At 41.6% G+C, this 19,613-nt stretch overlaps 1 protein-coding gene and 1 pseudogene across 1 annotated transcript in view; both read left to right on the top strand.

The window, feature by feature from the left end:
• ARFGEF3 (ARFGEF family member 3) overlaps nt 1-19,613 on the top strand; it is a 161,826-nt gene that overhangs the window by 113,749 nt on the left and 28,464 nt on the right. Inside the window, exons 15-24 of the mRNA XM_011356156.2 lie at nt 603-710; nt 1,035-1,250; nt 1,411-1,521; nt 3,302-3,452; nt 5,254-5,574; nt 7,548-7,681; nt 9,725-9,870; nt 11,417-11,596; nt 16,519-16,663; nt 18,205-18,327. Coding sequence (XP_011354458.1) covers nt 603-710; nt 1,035-1,250; nt 1,411-1,521; nt 3,302-3,452; nt 5,254-5,574; nt 7,548-7,681; nt 9,725-9,870; nt 11,417-11,596; nt 16,519-16,663; nt 18,205-18,327 — 1,635 coding nt within the window. The remainder of the gene's footprint in view (nt 1-602; nt 711-1,034; nt 1,251-1,410; nt 1,522-3,301; nt 3,453-5,253; nt 5,575-7,547; nt 7,682-9,724; nt 9,871-11,416; nt 11,597-16,518; nt 16,664-18,204; nt 18,328-19,613) is intronic.
• On the top strand, nt 15,887-15,983 carry LOC111737202 (annotated as a pseudogene).

Here is a 19,613-nt window from a genome sequence, read left to right as displayed (position 1 = left end):
ACGATTTACCTACTTTGAGTATTTGTTTCCTCCTCTGTGAAATAAGAAAAATAATACTTACTCTGCCTATCAGAGATGTTGGGAAGAGCTACTAAAAATAATGTTACCTGAAAACACTTTGAACATTGTTAAGTATCATTATTAAGGTATTGTACTTTGGAGTTAGGTTATATGATTATCTGACCAAAGAGGCTTAGTCTCTTCTTAATTCTTATGAGGAAGCTTTGAAAGCCAAATCCATGTTGAGGTATCTTATACATATAAAATTTGAGAATAATGCCACTGTTTTGAATAAAAGGAGTATTGAAAGATCCTAAGTTTCTAAAACAATAGATCGTCTAACAACAGAGATAGTAGAGTTTATTTTTTCAAATAAAAAAAATATATATATATACTGCAGCCTAACAGAAGCATGCTCTGAAAGAAAATGAGACTAAATGAATAAAACAAAAATTTTAATATTACGATAAAGGTTGCTATATACTTGTTACATAATTGATCCAATAGATATTTGTTGGGAAAAAAGGTGAATATTATGGAGGCCGTTTGTTTTTGACTGAACTATTCTAATCAAGGAAAATCTTGTTCTTTGTCCATGACAGATATCGATGGCTTAGAGAGCAGTGCCATTGGGGGCCAGCTGATGGCCTCAACTTCCACAGAGTCTCCTTTCTCCCAGGGCAGGAGAATTGATGACTCCACAGTGGCAGGTAAGGGTCTTGAGTTTCTGAATATACATGCATTGCATGTGATACTAAAAATTAAATCATTATTGGCAGTTTCGGTGCTGACATAAATGAATCAAAGTTTTGCTTTGCAGAATAAGTGCCTGATGGAAGTTACTTAGCATCATCCAGGTAATGGTGTAACATTCACTATTTATAAGCACAAAGTGAAATCCATTAAATTATATTTCCTGTAATAGAACTGCATACAGCTCGGTATTGCTAATTCGATGGTCAAAAAATCCCGTGCCATTCAGGACCAGGTTGTTTTTGTCTCCATAAAGTGACCCACGCCCCTTCACGTTCTAGGTGTGGCCTTCGCCCGCTACATTCTGGTTGGCTGCTGGAAGAACTTGATCGATACTTTATCAACGCCCCTGACTGGCCGAATGGCGGGGAGCTCCAAAGGGCTGGCCTTCATTCTGGGAGCTGAAGGCATCAAAGAGCAGAACCAAAAAGAACGTGATGCCATCTGCATGAGCCTCGACGGACTGCGCAAAGCAGCGCGGCTGAGCTGTGCTCTAGGTACTGGCAGGAGTGGAATTTCTGACCCGCGGCCTGAGGGGTGTCCCTAGGAAACACTGGGAATGGCCCTAGTGGGAAACAAGTATTTTAGAAGGGTTTCTTCCTGCTAAATGGTTGGAGAATAGACTCGGTTAAGGGGTAACTGTTTGTTTCCTCTAAGGAGTTGCCGCTAACTGCGCCTCAGCCCTTGCCCAAATGGCAGCTGCCTCCTGTGTCCAGGAAGAAAAAGAGGACAAGGAGGTCCAAGAGCCCAGTGACGCCATAGCGCAAGGTAACAGCTGAAGGGCCAGAATCCACCTGGCATCTTACGTGCAGTGTGCACGCACCTGCGCACATCTGCACAAGCAAGAGCAGACGCCCATCTTCATTCTATGTGCGATACACAGCGTGTGTTTACCACTGATCATGAGATCTTAGTGAATCGTAAGCTTGGGTCTTTTTTATGCGGCTCACCCTATAGAGTGCTTACAGAGTAGGTCCCTCTGGAGAGAGGAGACATGACATACTGGCCCTTGGCAACTAGGAAGGTGTACTTGGCTCCTAAATAGGAGTCCCATGGGACACCAGAGGCCCACTTGGCTGAACTGTTCTTTGTCATCATGTGGCCACTGGCTTTGGCATGTCACTGAGTGCACATATGAGGACCCCTTAGGTTATAGTGGGGAAGGCAGAATGGCCAGTTTTCTGAAGAGGGAAATCAAACAGATGGAGGAAGTCCCTGAGAAGAAGCTCACGAAGACTTTGCTCTTGTCAGAGAAAAAGTTGACTTTCGTGAACTCAGAAAAGAATTGATTTTTAACTTGTTAAAATTAGTCAGTCAATGAAGTAGATGATTAAGTGTAAGAAGAGAGTGTGGCCTTCCTAATAGCAACTAAAGATAAATGGCAGGTAGCAAACAGAAAGAAAAATGGGAAGCTTAGTCCAATTTATACTAATACCGTGTATAAAGTAGCTAGTCACAGAAACCATGGGCACATTTTTAAAAAGCTAAGAAAAACAGGTTAAGCTACTGTTCCTCAAATTTGAGTAATATAGAGAGACCCATTTGAAAGCAGAGCAGCTCTCACAGATCCCAGTGTTAACTGAAAAAAGGCTGTCACAATTTTACATAATATGTACAACCATAAATTATATAAAAATCTTTACATTTAAAGTTCTTTTAAAACTATAAAACCAAAACTAATACTCAAATTATATACAAATAAAAAAGAAATTCATATCACATCCATGAGACAAATGGTAATTCGCTAAAAGTTAGTTTGCCCTTTACTGCAGGAATATGGTTCAGCTTGCTCTGAAGTGAGCGTGCTGTATTTCTGGGTTCTGGACCATCACTCAGCCGTCCCACCAGACTTGTCTTCCAATGACCTGATACCTTTATGTATGGAGGATGTTGTCATTTGGCCTTGCCTTGGCATTTTGCCTAATTGACATCTTAAGTCACCTTCTGCACCCTTTCTCGTTAGTCATCTATAATAAAAAATTACTTGAAGATCACAAATATAAATTTAAACTCAGAGAGCGAAATAATGTGGTAATTTTCAGTTATACAGCAATTGTGATGGTGTTCAGAGTGTAATGCATATATTGTTTTAGATGATCATTATCATGAGTGCAAAACATTAGATGAATCTCAGCAGGAACTTGCAGAACATCAGAAGTTCTCCCATATTATCAATCTGAGTGCACAGGGGCCAGGGAAGGATCTGGGCACAGATGGCTTTAGCTGAGGTCAGCACCTGAAGCCCATCGCACTGCTCTGCCTGACCCAGCACCGGGGGGTGAGCCTGGAGGAACTGCACCCACCAGCTCAGGTTCCATCCAACTTCTGAAGCCACAGAGCTGGAAGAACCAAGTGTCTGTGGGGCCTGTGGAGTGGGGAGTTTGCATGATGAACAACAGGGACCAGCCGCTGAGGAACTTGCTGCCAGTGATGTCTGCTGTTTCCCTTTGCCTGTGCATGAGAACACATTCTTTCGTTTCTATCTTTTCTCTCCCTTTCTGTCTCCCTCACTCGGACTGTTATTTTAACGAATGTCTTTCTGGCACAGTGAAGCTAAAAGTGGAGCAGAAACTGGAGCAGATCGGGAAGCTGCAGGGGGTGTGGCTGCACGCGGCCCACATCTTGTGCATGGATGCCATCCTCAGTGTAGGCCTGGAGATGGGAAGCCACAACCCGGACTGCTGGCCACACGTGTTCAGGTGCATGACGGGATCCCCACCCCCACACGGCACCCACTCTACAATGGGAGCTTGGAGGTGATGGAAGGGGTAGACTCCAGGGTCTGCCAGTACTTAAACAGATGATGATAATTTGCAGAGCTCGGATGAGCCCCAAATGAGAGATTAAAAAGAGAAGAGGGAAGCAAGACCCAACTAATGTATGTTTTAGAGAACAGAGGGACAGAATTTGATTTAGGGACTTATGAATAGATTATCGACATTGTCTATGAGAGGCAGATGCGTTATACAAAGGGAAAATAAAAACAATTTCTTGAATAGTGGATGACCATGTAAGTTAAGTGGATACTATGCAGATTTAAAAGCTGGTTGTGTGTCAGCAATATAACGTTGCTCTATGTTTATTAATGTCCTCTTCATTTAAAGAAGAATTTGGGATAGCTTACATGGACACATAAAGTACAAGATGTCTACTTTTTAATTTATCTAGACGAAGGAAAAAATAGGATAGTCCTTGTGCCAAAAACAGACCAAAATTTGGCTCTACGCTTTTATTACATCAAAGTGAAAAGAATCCCCCAATCAGTTACACAGTTTACAGCATCTGTAAAATAAAAACAAAGAGTTCACTTGTCCTCTGACGAAGACGAAAAGCACGCCCTGCCAGGCCTCAGCATTCAGGAAGTCCTGGGACAATGGAAGGGAAAGGAGCCCGCCTGCCCAGTCCAGATGCAGGTTGAGTGCTGGACTGTGTCTTAACCTCTCACCCACCTCAGCTCCAGCCGTGCAGCAGCAGGGCAGTCAGGAGCAGGATGACGCCCATAGCAGGTCTCAGGCACCTAGATCTGCGGAGCACTGGACAGGTCTGGGTTCGGTTTAATATTCCAGAAGCAAATATAGCAATTAGTGTTTGTCAGCTTTCAAAGAGAGAAGTATGGAGATCATTCAAGGGTTGAAAACCTATTTTGAGAGGAACATGAGAAGGAGCCAGGATGAATCAGCCTGGAGCACAGCGGAAGCTCATGTCCTCCTCATTCCTCTCACAAGCAAAAAGGAAAAAAAGAGACTTAAATTTCACCCAAGCAGTTTATATGGAATCAAAAAATTGTCTGATTGTAGAATATCAGAGTAGATTATCCAAGATGGCCTTTACCAGTAAATGGACTTATCCTGGGATGAGGGGCCTCTAATGAACCACCTGAGTCCCAGGTTCTGTTGGGAACAAGCAGTGTGGGAGTTGGCAGTTGTGACCATAGGTTGTGACTTTTCTCTGAGTTTACCATGGTTAGAGCATCAGCTCACCCACCACCCCGGCATTAGTTATGTGGTGCTATCAGGACCAGGCGGGACATGGCTAGACAGAACCCCTGAGAGAGGGCCCATTGTGGCCAGAGGGCCTGTCAGCCCTCATTCTGGGAACCCCGGGTATGGAAATATTTCCCAAGTCCTAATCAGAGCACTAGAGAGAAGAGAAGAGGACCCCTTGGGAAAACTCGATCAAACAGCCGAAGTCCAGAAAAGTTAGTAAGCTGGACAGGACGTAACTGGATGAAAGAGCTTTGTCACCTGCCTTTCTCTCAGGGGTAGGAGAATTTGAAGAATCCTCACCCCACTTACATGCTGTCTGTTTCAATTCAAAAATAAAATATAGTGAGAGAGAAGACAAGGGAGGAAGAGGGAGAGGTGGCCATCTTCAGAGGAAAGAAAAATTTGGGAGGACTGTAAACTGGATGGATTTCCTTTCTATCTTACTGTAAGATTTACAGAGCTGGTCCAGTTGAGCTGCAGCTTTTAACGGCTGCCTGTCTGCGACTCTCTCTAGGGTATGCGAGTACGTGGGTACTTTGGAGCACACCCACTTCAGTGATGGCACTTCTCAGCCCGCCTTGACCATCAGCCAACCACAGAAGGCATCCGGAGGCTCTGGACCTTTTGGGGACCCAGAGTGTGAGGGCTCACCCCATGAGCAGAGCCTGGAGCAGGAGAGCTCCCTGAGCACGGCCCCAGTGATCCAGCCCCTCTCCATCCAAGAGCTCGTCAGGGAAGGCAGCCGAGGCCGGGCCTCTGACTTCCGTGGGGGCAGCCTCATGACAGGGAGCAGTGCCGCCAAGGCTGTGCTCACGCTCTCCACCCAGGCTGACAGGTGTGTGTCCACCCATCCTCACCACGCCCCAGAAGGGCTGCTCACCAAGGAGCACCCATCACCTGTGGGCAAAACCATACCCATCTCTGCTATTCTTAAATCATTTCCAGGACAGCTTGATTTGTTAGCCAGTCATTTAAACCTCATTAATTTTTTTTCAAATATACTTCTGTCTCCTGCCACGTGCACACTTAGCATGAACTGTTGTCTCACGATTAGACTGGAGGCTCTGGAAGCGGCTGCCCTTACACCGTAACACAGGCAACTTCACTTCCCTGGGTCCTGATGTCGGGTCACGAAGTGGCTGTCTTACAGGATGGCAGTGAAGTTAAAATAATTAGTACACTTGAAACACTTAGGCCAGAGCTTGGCAAATAGTGAAAACCTGCTCTTTTTATGATAAGATTTTAAAATCCCACACCCAGGAGAGTGATATATTATTAAGTGATGCCCAACAACCACGTTAAGGTATGAGAAGAAAAAATCAATAACACCAACAGTTCGGTGACCCTTCTTGATGTTGAAAGTGCTTTTGGTCACCAGTCACATGTTGTGCCACCTCACTTCACTCTCCACACTTGGTCATTGTGCCCCAGAACTACCCAGCACAAGCACAGTGAAGTTTATATGGAGAGGACAGAGAGCAAGGGGGTGGCGAAGTGGGAAGTGTACCCTCTGGCAGGGGCTCAGGAGACCTGAGTTCATTCCTGGCTTTGACACCAACCGACTGCAAGGTCGTGTCTATATAAATAGTTGCACCGAGACTCACTTTCTTCATCTAGTAACTCAGTACAGTATGTACGTGCACTACTGTACAAGAATCCCTTTCTCCTATTTATCCAGCAAGGTGGCTGGGCAAGTGTTTTAGAACCTGGATGCAGGTGTCAGGTAGGAAATAATAGTCACCACTATTTGCTCACTAGGAAAGAGGCGGAAGAAATGGTTCACGGGATCCAGAAACTAAATGGAGTTAAAATTGGAATTACAAAACAGCAAGAAAAATGTGTTTGTTACAATAATTTGTGAATGATTAGTTCATTGATTCCTGCGTTAAAATGTGTGTGTCTCGTACTACCCCTTCAAAAGAGATTTATCATTTCAGTTTCTATGAGAAACATTCCCTTGCCCACCATGTGTTGCCCCATGGGGCTGCATGCCCTTCAGGTGTCAGCACAGGTTTGGAGGGCAGGCATCAATGACCCACAAGCAGTGGGAGGCTCATTCCTCATGTGGCCACAAAATCCGATATTTGATCCCAACATTCCAAATTCCAGTGAGTCTGTGAGCCTTCTCTAAGCCCTGCTACCTCTGTTTACCTTCTCCCTAACTCCTACTAGAAATGTCCATGCCCAGCTGAGTGGAAAACAAAAGAGCCTGCAAGGTCCATTATGTTAAGGAATATTCATTATTCCAGTAGACACTGGAGCTTCCACATGTCCCAGCCTCCAGGTATGTGAGTTGGAGGGGATAAGGAGGCCAGTTCCTGCCCACAGGTGGCTTACAGGTTGGGGTTTACTCTGCTTTTGTATCCTCAGAGCCACACCCAGCATTATATTGATCAATTGTAGCCCAACAAAAGCCTTAATTAATTTACTGGGTTTAAAAATATATATAGTTTACAAGATTGAAGCTAATTCTAATAATTCCATTCTCAGTTATTCAGTCTCTGGGAGGGATGCTCTGCCATCTTTCACCTTCTTACCTAACATTTTATGAGTTCCTGCATGGCTGAGCTGGGCCCTGGGGATACAAAGATTTTCTTTGTTTAAATATGGTCTGTGCCTTTCAGATTAAACTCTCGAAGTTAGAACATATTTGTACACAGTAATGATAGGTATAACGATACCATACATTTCTTTACAGTGTTTACACAACATTTTCATTAATCACCTCTAACAAAATTATCATAATCATTCTGCCATAAAGACTTTGCTGAATTGTTTCCGAGTAACAAATCTTTTTGTTTCATCCAGGCTCTTTGAAGATGCTACGGATAAGTTGAACCTATTGGCTTTGGGAGGTTTTCTTTATCAGCTGAAGAAAGCATCGCAGTCCCAGCTTTTCCATTCTGTTACAGACACAGTTGATTACTCTCTGGCAATGCCAGGTAATTCCTTCCCTGAGGAAGCGGTGCCATGAGGTTAGCAGGAAACAGCCCGAGGACTCCAATCCACATTCCCTTTGCACACAGTCACCCTGGCCAAATTCAAGGGCAGATTTGTTATCTAGTTTTAAAGCATGATGTGTACGAGGAGGAATATTATTCTTTGTAAATGGAAATACTGCTGCCACCACTGTTGCAGGGGTGACCAGGAGCTGGGCTAGGTGGTTCTAAGTTTTGTGCTTGTGTTATAGAAATTGTGTGGCTACTCAGGGTGCAGATAACTTCTTCTGAGGGTAAGAACATTTTTCCATATCACAAACCACACTATGCACCTCAGTCCAGTCAACTTGCAGAAGCAGCTACTGATTCCAAAGGAAAAGGTTAACAGAAGCCTCATGCCACTCCTAGAAAAAGTGCTCTCAGGACATACCCCTTTAATGATGGGGTATGTATCACTGATTTCATGGATGAGGCCAGATGAAGGCCTTCTCGAAGGCCAGCCTGTGGAAGAGGGAATAAAGTCGTAATGAAGCATTGTCCAACAGTCCCAAAAGGGTGGCAGGCTGCTCACAAATGCAGCTGTCCATCAACAGTCAAGGTTGTTGTACTGAAACAGTGAGTACCTTGTCCCAAAGAGTTCAGGCAGATGCACAGATGCACAGAGCTGTGAGCTCGGGACACATCGTGGTGGCAGGTTGGACTGCACAATCATCGATGGAATCTGAAGTTCTAAGTGTAATGTATTTGGCCTTTTGATCCTTACTGCAGATTCTAACTTTAGAACCACTGTTCTTTCCTCACTAGTTTTTAATAGACTTTAAAACCTTAGCTACATAAAGCCAAACTCAGACCCATCAGAATTCCAGAGCATCTCTGAGCCCAGGGGCAATGTTCAAAGTCTTTTTCATTGGTGAAATCAGCAGACTCTGAGTTTACATAGAGCAAAGAGCAGGGTCAGGAAGAGGCAGCAGACCCAGGAGGAGGAAGCATTGGCTTTGAAATCAATCAGACATGAGTCAAAATGCTACCTTCACCACTTACCAGCTGTGTTCTTAGGCAAGTCAACCTACCTTTCCAGCATTCAATTTTCTAATCTGTAAAATAGCAGTAACTATATTTACTTCTTAAGGTTTGCTTTAAAAACTAAAATGGTTAAAAATGCACAGAAGCAAACAATGTCTAATGCCAAGTAAATATTCAATGAATGTCAATGTTTGTTATTACTGACACTTTGAAGTTTATTTGAGATGGCAAATAAGCATCTTGGTGGGAAGAGCCTGAAAATATCAGCATTTGCAGTAAAAAGAAAGCAATAGGACATGAGCAAGAAGGTAGTTCGGAAGACTAAGGTGACAGTGGCAAAGAAGTAGTAAGGGATCAGAGTAGGCAAGGACTGTACCGAAGCAAAAGAGAGCAGGTTAGACAGCATGTTATTGGGTAGCAAAGGGGCCTGACCTTGGCAGGGGCTTCAGAGGTACCACTAAGGACCGGCCAAGTGGATGATGGCTGCGAAGGATGGTGTAACAACAGTCATGATATAGGGAAGAGTGTGGATCACATGGTATGTGCCTGTGTTAAGCACTTTGAATTTTATCACATTAAATCCTTAAAGTAACTTTAAGAAATATGCCCTATTATCCCCACTTTTACAATGAGAATTTATGGATTAAAGAGGTAAATGTCCGGCCCAACATAACCCAACTGCTAAATGGTGGAGCCAGCACTGAAGCCCAGGCTGCCTGACTCCTCAGCGCTCCCACTTAACCATTTCTTCACTCCCCTTGTCAACAAGCATCGTTCACACTTGCCATGGCAGGCACTGGGGATGTGGTGGTGAACAAGAGAGGTGGGCTCAGGCTGTTCAAGTCTGGGGCACCGTTCAAGTTTGTCTTGAATCCAGACTCCTCTCTCCTCCTGGTTATAGCGTACACCGAATACTCCTGCTGATCTGAGTACAGCTCTTTAATTTCCTCGCTCTGTGCTTGGACAGGTCAAACTATTTCTGAGTTTGGGCGTTATGGCTTTTATGGTCTTACTTTCTTGTAGGAGAAATTAAATCCACCCAAGACCGAAAAAGTGCCCTCCACCTGTACCGCCTCGGGGACGCCATGCTGAGGATCGTGCGGAGCAAATCTCGGCCCCTGCTCCACGTGATGCGTTGCTGGAGCCTGGTGGCCCCACACCTGGTGGAGGTGAGCGCCTGAAAAGTGGGATGCTCAGGAAACACCTGCAGCAGAGCCAGCACAGGGTTCTCCAGGCACCATGCAGACAGAGTACTGTGGCCACAGCACAACGAGAAGGCTCCCATTACCTGGTCACGAGCCTCATTGTTCTGGTTAAACCTCGTGGCATCTGAAGAATCCCCCCAAAGGGCAGCACCACCCTGATCTCACTCTGAATCTCTTTCTTACAATTTGGCTAGGTGCATTACACAGCCAGTTTTTTATTCTCTGTGATCTGGTATCAACCTGAGTCTGGAGCTTCATTATTATACATGACTGTAACAGCGTATCTCTTTTCTAATAACTAAATATACTCTGGGCAGTACCATCTAGGTAAGAGAATCATATATCCTGGTTTTCCCAACAAAATTAATGCTAAGATCTCTTTCACACTCCCAAGGAAATTAGTTCATACAATAAATTGTATGGTAATTCTCTACCTCAGTATGTCAGGACATGATGACTGACTACTTCTAAGTTTATGAGAACATTTTGCCCTGTTTCACAGTGGTGACTGTTCTTAATAGCCCATTAGTGCTTATTTGGTAGCGATATGTCATAAAGTATTTTTTGGAAACTTAATTCACTAATCTGAGCACATTCTAGTAAGGAAAGGGGGTAGAAAATAATAATTTAGTTATGGAGAAATAGTATATCAGTTATTTATTACACTATAATAAACCATCCCAAAAACGTAGTGACTCAAAACAATCACCATTTATTTAACTCATGATTCCCTGGGTCATAAATTTGAGCTGGGCTCAGCTGGGCAGTCCTTTCGGTCTGAGCCAGGCTTAGCTGATCTCAACTGGCCTTTTGTGTCACCTATGGTCAGCTGGGGCCAGCTAGTTCATGATGGGCTTGACTGAGAAGGCTGGACAAGTGGACTCTCATCTTCCAGCAGACTAGCTCTGGCTCATTCACATGGCATTCTTAGAATTCCAAAGGAAAGCAAGAAGACAAACCCCAAATCTTAACAACTTTTCAACTTTCTTCCTGTATATTTGCTGTTATCTAAAGTAACGCACGTCTAAGCCCAGGGTCAAGGTGAGAGAAAACTACTAAAAGGGCATGGGTACAAGGAGCTGTGAACCAGTTAGAGCTTTACTGGTGCAATTGGTCCACCTCATTGAAGAACAAATGATTCATCTGATCTTTATGTGTTTGGGGTGCAGCCAAGAATGAGAACATGGACAGTTCTGCTGTCTTTAGAGTCAGCACATTTTATACCACCTGAGAAAACTGTCATGTTACAGAAAAAAAAGAGAGAGAGAAATTACTAGAAACTATTTTTTTAGAAACATTAAAGTGAAATTGGAGTTGTCTGGTCTGTTGGTTAAACTATTAAAAATGCAGTTTAGGTGCTGTTCATCTATATGTATCCCTTGAAATTTTTGACTTTAACTATTGCTGCTTCCGCCTCGCTATAATGAGATGGGGTAGGAAAACCTTCAGAAACCAGATTCTTACTTGCCTGAAGTCCTGATGGTGTTCTACTCTCTCATGAATTTTGCAGGCTGCCTGCCATAAGGAAAGACATGTGTCTCAGAAGGCTGTTTCTTTCATCCACGATATACTGACCGAGGTTCTCACTGACTGGAATGAGCCACCTCACTTTCACTTTAATGAAGCACTCTTCCGACCCTTTGAGCGTATTATGCAGCTGGAGTTGTGTGATGAGGATGTCCAAGACCAGGTCAGTGTGTCATAGTAATCAATGTCATCCTCATCAGCTAGCTCTTATTGAATGTCCTGGCAAGCATTGTTCTATGACCTTCGCATATTTCATCTTTTAGTAATACCTACGTGGAATCTGTGACAAAGAAAGATTAAGCCATTTAGCTAAGGATGCATAATCAGTGATTGGTGGGACTCGGATTTGAACCTAGGCAATCAAGCTATACTGGCCTATACTCTTCTACTCAGCCTGTACTCTTAACCACTACCATGTATGCCCCCTGCTGGGAGACAAGTGTTATGAAACTACCCGAGACTTCACAACTAGCGTGAAGGTGGTCTAGAAACACAGGTCCTCTTTCTGAAATCCACTAAAAATGTTAAAGATTTTTAAATTCCTTCCAAGTACACTGACACCCGGGCAAGAATGTAGGGAATAGTAAGATGCCCCAAACTAAGTAACGATGGGAAGCCAGAGAAGTAAGCAGAGGTCTAAGACTTTTTTTTTTTTCTTTTTTTTTGCCATGAGAGAATTTGTCATCAGGTGAAGTTGAGTTCTCCTATCACATTCTTGAGGCCACAAGAACAGGAGACAAATCTCAAAGCAAACCTTATAAAATTGGTGCACATTCAGGCCAAGGTTGAATTAGAAATGAACCCGAGTACCAGCATTCGTGAGTGGACTATTAGCCTGTTTTTAACATTGGCACTTAGTGGAGATGAAAAATAACTCTCCAGTATTAAAATGACCATCTAGCCCTTCTACGGGGTCAGTGTATGAAATTGTACCCCCTCGGTGGGCTGAGAAACTTCACATGGGCACTGAACAGAAACAACAAAATCTGCCCTGGAGGAACTCATTTCAGCTTGGTCCACCAAAACAAAATCTCACAAATAAAGTTCTAAGATTTGTGAGTTCACAGTATTTTTTTTAAAAGTCATAATATAATTGAAATATTGATGTCCTTCATGCAAAATATCAAATAACTTTTTAATGAAATGAAAGGAATGAAAATGTGAGTTAATACCTAAAGGCTAGGTTGGGGATTCTAGTAATAGTGAACTAAATATTTCAGATCATTCTCCCATAGAGGAACAACTAGAACAAGTTGGATAAAAAAATTTTTAATCGCTGAAAGGCATTGAAATATTACAAAAAAAAAAAAAAAAAGAATAACTTTGAGGCCATGATCTAGGAGAAAAAAATAATCAGATGCTGTGCCTGGTGTTTGGGGCTGCTTTTTCTAAAATGGAATGTACTAATTTCAGAAGAGGAGTCTGAAAGACTAAGAAGCTATGAAAAATTAGAGTCTGGGGCCTGCCACTCTGGTAACTTCCTGACATCTTAGGTCAGAATCATGAAAGGAATAGGACATCTAGGAGGATGGGTGAACCTTAAATAGACTAGTCCTAACAGAAAATAATCCCCAACTTCAAATAATCCCAATCCTTAATTTGAGATTACAGAAGATGACATCCCAAGCTTCAAATTAGTTCCTATTTGCAGGTACAATGTCTGCATTTAATCAAAAATAATCAGGCTCATTAGGAAATAATATGCCATTGAAAAGAAATACAGTAAAAATACATACACACACACACACACACACACACATACACACACACACACACACGGTCTTTACAATAACTATGCTTAAATGCGTTCAGAAAGATTTAGGACAGGAGGGGCTATGGTGGCATGAAGAAGTTAGTGAATCCTCACAAGAATCAAGTATAAAACAGGACTAAATTGTCAAAAGCTACTATTTCGGGGCTCTGGAAATTGACCAAGGGCAGACAACAAATTGAGTAGCATTTATGATGAAAAATAGTTCTTGCTAGAACTTTGGTTAAAAACAGTGGGAATCTGTGACCTTGCTGAAGAGTGCACCCATCACCCTTACTCCTAAGCTTTTGACAAGAAGAGTAATTTGATCAGTGTGAGGCTGGTTGGTGAAACCATCAGCTTTTCTGCTGTAAGGGACAGGCCTGGTTTGGAGAAGAACAAAAAAGATTGATTGGTCACCTAAAAGTAGTGAATTCATTATTAGGAAATGAATGAGAGAATCCTGCAGCTTTGTTAGCCTGAGGTTGCAGTGAGCAGTGAACCAGTAAGAAATGGAACATGAGACCCTGGAAACCAGAGATTCGTACATAAGTTCCTCACACATCTCTGGCTGATTGAAACATGGACGTATGCAGGATGGACCATTCAGAGCCCATCAGAAAGTAAAAGACAAGGGAGACTTAAGAACTGGCTGAACTTTGAATCTTCTCCCCAGCCTACACACGCAGACTGGTTGGCAGAGGTTGGAAGTCTTAGAGGCTCAAAGTATTTGAGCACAAACTCTGCCCACATTATTAGCTGATCACTAACTTGTGCAGACATGGGGGCAAACACTGGGAAGTTGGACTAAAAAATAAAAAACTGAGCAAAGACATTGTCGCTTCACACTATGAGAAGAGACAAAATTCACAGTGTACATCCAAGCAACTTAGTTAAAAAAAAAAGTTCAGAAAAATAAATCAGAATCCGGCATTGCTACAAATGTCCAAATGTTTGGAAACCAAACAACAGAATCCTAAATCATTCTTGGAGAGATTACAAGGTCAAAGAAGAAATCACAAAGAAAATTAGAAAATATCTTGGATGAATGAATGTGAAAATACTACATATCTAAGTTTATGGAATCCAGCAAAATCTATGAAATGCAGAGAGAATTATAACTATAGATGCTCACTTTAGAACAGAAGACCTGAAATCAATCTAAGCTTTCACCTCAAGACACTATAAGAGCTAATCCAGAGAAGCTAAGAGGAAATAATAGGAACCAGATCAGAAACCAATGAAATAGGGAAAAGAAAAACAACAGGGACGTATCAGTGCACAATTCACCAATTTTTAATAAAAACTTTCAAGAAATGAATAGAAGGAATTTCCTCAATTGAATAAAGGGCATCTTTCAGATTCTTACATCTAATATCACACTTAATGGTGAAGGACTGAATGGTTTTTCCCTCTGATCATGAATCGGACAAGGATTTCCATCTTCAGTATTTCTATTTACTATTATAACTTATTCATTGTATAAAATAAAGGCATCCAGATTTGAAAAGAAACGTAAAACTGTCTTAGTTTATAGACAACATGGTCTTGTACATAGACAATCCTAAGGGATTTTTAAAAATCACTAGAATTAATAGTGAATTTAACGAGGTCACTGGATATAAGATTAACATGCTAGAAAAAAGGCAAAGGGATTAAGTACAAATGAATAGTTACAAAACAGACACGGAGATATAAAATGTAGCATAAGGAAAATAGCAATGTTGTAATAAATATGTAAGGGGGATGAGGGGTACTAAATTTAGTGAGGTGATCACATTGTGAGTTATATAGATCTCTAATCACTATGCTATACAATTGAAGCTAATATATTATTGTATGCCAACTATAAACAAAAAGACTTATTAAATTGTACAATGTAAACACAAGCAACTGTCTATTTCAATAAAGCCAGAAAAAATTAGCATGCTAAAATAAATGGAATTCTTATATCTGAGAAATAAATTATTAAAAATTGAAATTAAGAGAGCAGTTCCATTCACAAGAACATCAAAAATAATATCATATTTAGGAATAAATTTAGCAAAAGAAGTTCAACCTGTACACTGAAAACCACAAAACATTGCTAGAAAAATTAAAGAAGATTTAAATAAATTATGACATATACTATGTTCGCGGATTGAAAAACTCAGTATTTTTAAATGGCAGATTTCCCCAAATTGATATATAGATTCAGTGCAATTCCCATCAAAATCCAAGCAGACTTTTAAAAGAAATTGGCAAGATGAGTCTCAAATTTATATACAAGTACAAAGGATCAAGAAAAGAGAAAACAAATTTGAAAAAAAAAAAAAATTTGGAGAATTTACACTACCTGATTTCAAAACTTCAGTAATCAATACAGTGTGGTATGATCAATGGAACTAAGTAGAACAGAAATAAATCCTCACATTTATGTCCAATTAATTTTTGACGGCGGTGCCACTGCAGTTCGATAATGGGAGAGGATATTATTATCAGCAAATAGTGCTTGAACATATGCAATAAAAATAATCTACACTTTTACCTTTCAGCCTACACAAAAAATAACTCAATATGGGTCATAGACTTCAATATAAGAGTGAAAACGATAAATGTTTCTAGAATAAAGTATAGGAGACAATCTTTGAGACCTTGGATTAGGCAAAGATTTCTTAGAAATGACACCAGCATGATCCATAAAAAGAGGAACGGACGGTACTTGCTTCCGCAGCACGTACTAAAATTGGAACAATAGAGACGATCACCGGGTCCCCTGTGTAAGGATGCTGTGCGAATTCATGAAGCAGTCCACATGTCGCGCTCCTGAAATTGAAATTAAGAGAGTAATTCCATTTACAAGAACATCAAAAATAATATAATATTTACAAATAAATCTAGCAAAAGAAGTTCAACCTGTACACTGAAAACCACAGTAAAATTTGATAACAAAATTTGATAAATTGGCATCCTCAGGTAAAAAGCCCAGGCTATGGAAAAATATTTGCAAATTACAGATCGCAGAAAGATTTGAATCTAGAATACATAATGAACTAAAAATAGTAAAAAGACAGTAATGAGAAGATAAAAACCTAATCTAAAAAAACAGCAAATAATTACAAATGGCTAAGCATGTGAAAAGTTGCTCAGCAACATTAGTCATTCATTAGTAAAATGCAAATTAATGCAACAAGGCTGATTTTTAGAAGATTTTTGTGTGAGTGTGGGTTCCGTTTTTTTCTCTTTTCCTAAAATTAACCCAGAAATAGGGAGCAGCGAAGTACAACACCCTTCCAGAAATTGTCCTGCCTCTTTTAAGAAAGGATTGTAAGCGCTACCTCCTTTGCCCCTGCCAGGTTGTCACATCCATTGGTGAGCTGGTTGAAGTGTGTTCCACCCAAATCCAGTCAGGATGGAGGCCCTTGTTCAGTGCCCTAGAAACAGTGCACGGCGGGAACAAGTCTGAGGTGAAGGAGTACCTCGTCGGCGATTACTCCATGGGTAAGACTGTATTGGTATTATATCCTGAACCTTCACTGAATTCGTATATTTGTTCTGACTGTTTCGGGTAGTCTTTTAGGATTTTCTATATGTAAGCAAGTCATCTGCAGACAGAGACAACTTCTGTTTTTCCAACTTGGATGCCCTGTGTTTCTTTCTTTTGCCTGATTGCTCTGGTGAGGACCAAATAGGAGTGGTGAGAGTGGGAAGGATGTGTGGCTGATTCTCGCTATGGAGCATCAGTTCTTTATGCCAAGTTTCACGCCATCAAAAGAGATTGAACAATAAGGAAGACTGACATCCACCCTTGTTTTATCAGCAGGAAGTAATCTGGCGTAGCAGGGCCACAAGTTCCGAGTTCTGCCAACAGGCTGAGAGCCCTGAGTGTTATCAGGCCCTGCTCTTATTGACAGGTTGGACAAAAGGCTGAGAGACTTCTGTTGTTTCACTTCTGCATATCTATATTGAGTTTATTCCTAAAGCCAAAAAGAAAAAGTGTTATCTGCTTGCTAGTAAGAAGCAGAAAACTATCATTACACAGGGGGATTCAAATAAAGGAGATTGGGTCTGGCTGGAAATGGATGAGCACCCATAAAGCTTGCCCATTAGCCAGGGGTGTTGCGTCCAGGGTCCCCAAAACCAGAAGGACTCATGGGACTCAGCATATAGTTATGCTAAGATTTATTACATGGCTCACAGCTAAGATGTATTATGGCAACGTAGTATGGACAAGCCAGATCATAAGGAACAAAGATACAGACAGACTCTGTAGGAATCCCTGGGCAGGCTTCCTTGTGCCCTCACCCTCCCACGAGGGGTCCCCCGGAGCACACTCTTCCCCCAGCAGTAAAAATGCAGCAACATGTGTATGATGTTTGCACAGCGAAGCCCATTAGAGACCCAGCTGAGGGCTGGTCACGTTGTTACTCTCTGCCTAACACATACCAAAATTCCAGACTCCTAGAAGGAAAGGCAGGTGTTCAGAATAAACCACACTGTTTGCACAAACAGTCTCAGCACAGCGAACCACACTTATCAGTTAACTGTTGCCTGGAAACATTCCAAGGGCCACGTTTTCACATGCCAGCCAAGCATCAGCCAACCTTGTAAGCAGACCTTTCTAAGGATCAGAGTCTCAGGCCCTCTGTATTAATTCTCTTCTACACAGGTATGAATAAATTAGTATATGCCATCAGGGATCTATCTAAACCTTCCCTTCCCTATAATTATGAGTGCAGGAGAATCCCAGAGGCCCAGATAATTCACTGCCCCTCTAGACCTACTTACTGCCTGAGCCTAGCATTCAGCCAGCCAGCTTGGCCTTCATCTCTACTGAGCTCTTTTCATAGCCTTCCTGCAGCTCCCCCTGCAGGTAAAGCTGAGAAGGACAGCATCGGAGCCAAGCCGGTTGTCCATTCAAATGGCCCTGGCTTTTCTCCAGTAGATTTTTCCCAAGGCCCCATGGAAGGTACTGGAAATACAGGCAACCCGAAGGATAGAGACTTAACTTTCTTAAAATTCTACATTCTTCCCCACCTTAGGAAAATGCCAAGCTCCGGTGTTCGATGTTTTTGAAGCATTTCTCAACACTGACAACATCCAGGTCTTTGCTAATGCAGCCACTAGTTACATCATGTGCCTTATGAAGTTTGTCAAAGGACTGGGTAAGTGGAATCCTATTTCACCTTGTGACAGCTGGGGACCCTTTCCTGGATGGCTTTGTGTGGAAAGCCCTGGGACAGGCCCACAGATTGCCTGAAGCAAGCAAGCATCCTGGGACAGAGGCGGATGGTGTGTTGTATATTCAGAAGCAGAAAGCTTACTGTAAATGCAGCTTGGGTTTTTGTTTAGGGTTGATATTTTCTATTGTGTTCAGGGAATAATCTTGTAATGAATCATGTTTTCAATCTATATATTATTTTATTTGAACTTCTTTTTGAAACTCAAAATATTCAGTATTATACTCAGTAGCTGTCCCTTATGCAGAAAACTCTTCTCCACATCATATGATTAGCAGCGTGAGTTTGAGTTCCCAGCTTGTAAACAAAAATTAAGAATGCCTACCCCCAAGCCTTATTAATAGTAAAATTTTTTTGGAGTGTAAAAGTCCCCCTTCTTTGAGGCCTCATGTGTTTCAGGAACTGCCTAGTTGATTTTATGCTTAATTTCAGAATACTTTAACAAAATACTTGATTATGCTTAATTTCAGAATACTTTAACAAAATAGAGTCTTGCTACACAACATAACCTGCTGTAGCAGATTTTTATATAGCGTGAGTTTATCTGGGGTGAACCAGATATTTAATTCACCCAAACATTTATTTAAACCAAACATATAGAAGAAACTTAAGTCTTAAAGTTTTGAGAATTTCACCGTGGAGTGCTTAGACCTGGAGCCTGAGAACCTTTTAAATAAGAAAAATAAAAGATTCATAATATACTTTTATACTCTTGCTAAATAACAGACAGATTCTTTTGCAAAAGAAAACTGGACACAAAGAAGCTAGGCGTCTTCATGATCCCCCTTTTTTGGGAGTAGGAATAAAATGCAAGTTTCAGGATAGAGGCCAGAGGCCCAAATCTGATTCATAGACCATCTTTGTCATATTCTGTTATTATATATACTCATCCTATTATACGTACTCTGGGAAATTGAGCACTGAGCTGTCGGGGCAACTATGGCAGTGACTCACTCATTGATTTTACAATGGAGTGGGCTTCAGAGGAAGATTTCTTTTGAACAACAGACTAAGATTTTTTTTAACTCTTCTCTGTTAAATAGAAGCCAAACAATTTAGTGTCTTATCATCAGAAGACTAAAAGTGTGACTGTTTGCCTTACATAGTAGAAAATCCAGTTCCTCTTGAAGAAAAACTCCCTCCTCCTGTGTGTGTCTCCTTTACTCACGTTACTGCCGCCACGCTCACAACACTTCTGACACCAGTTTTTC

The sequence above is a fragment of the Pteropus vampyrus genome, unplaced genomic scaffold (genome assembly GCF_000151845.1).
Source record: "Pteropus vampyrus isolate Shadow unplaced genomic scaffold, Pvam_2.0 Scaffold24, whole genome shotgun sequence".
NCBI classification, from domain to species: domain Eukaryota; kingdom Metazoa; phylum Chordata; class Mammalia; order Chiroptera; family Pteropodidae; genus Pteropus; species Pteropus vampyrus.
This window is presented reverse-complemented; position numbering and strand designations above follow the sequence as displayed.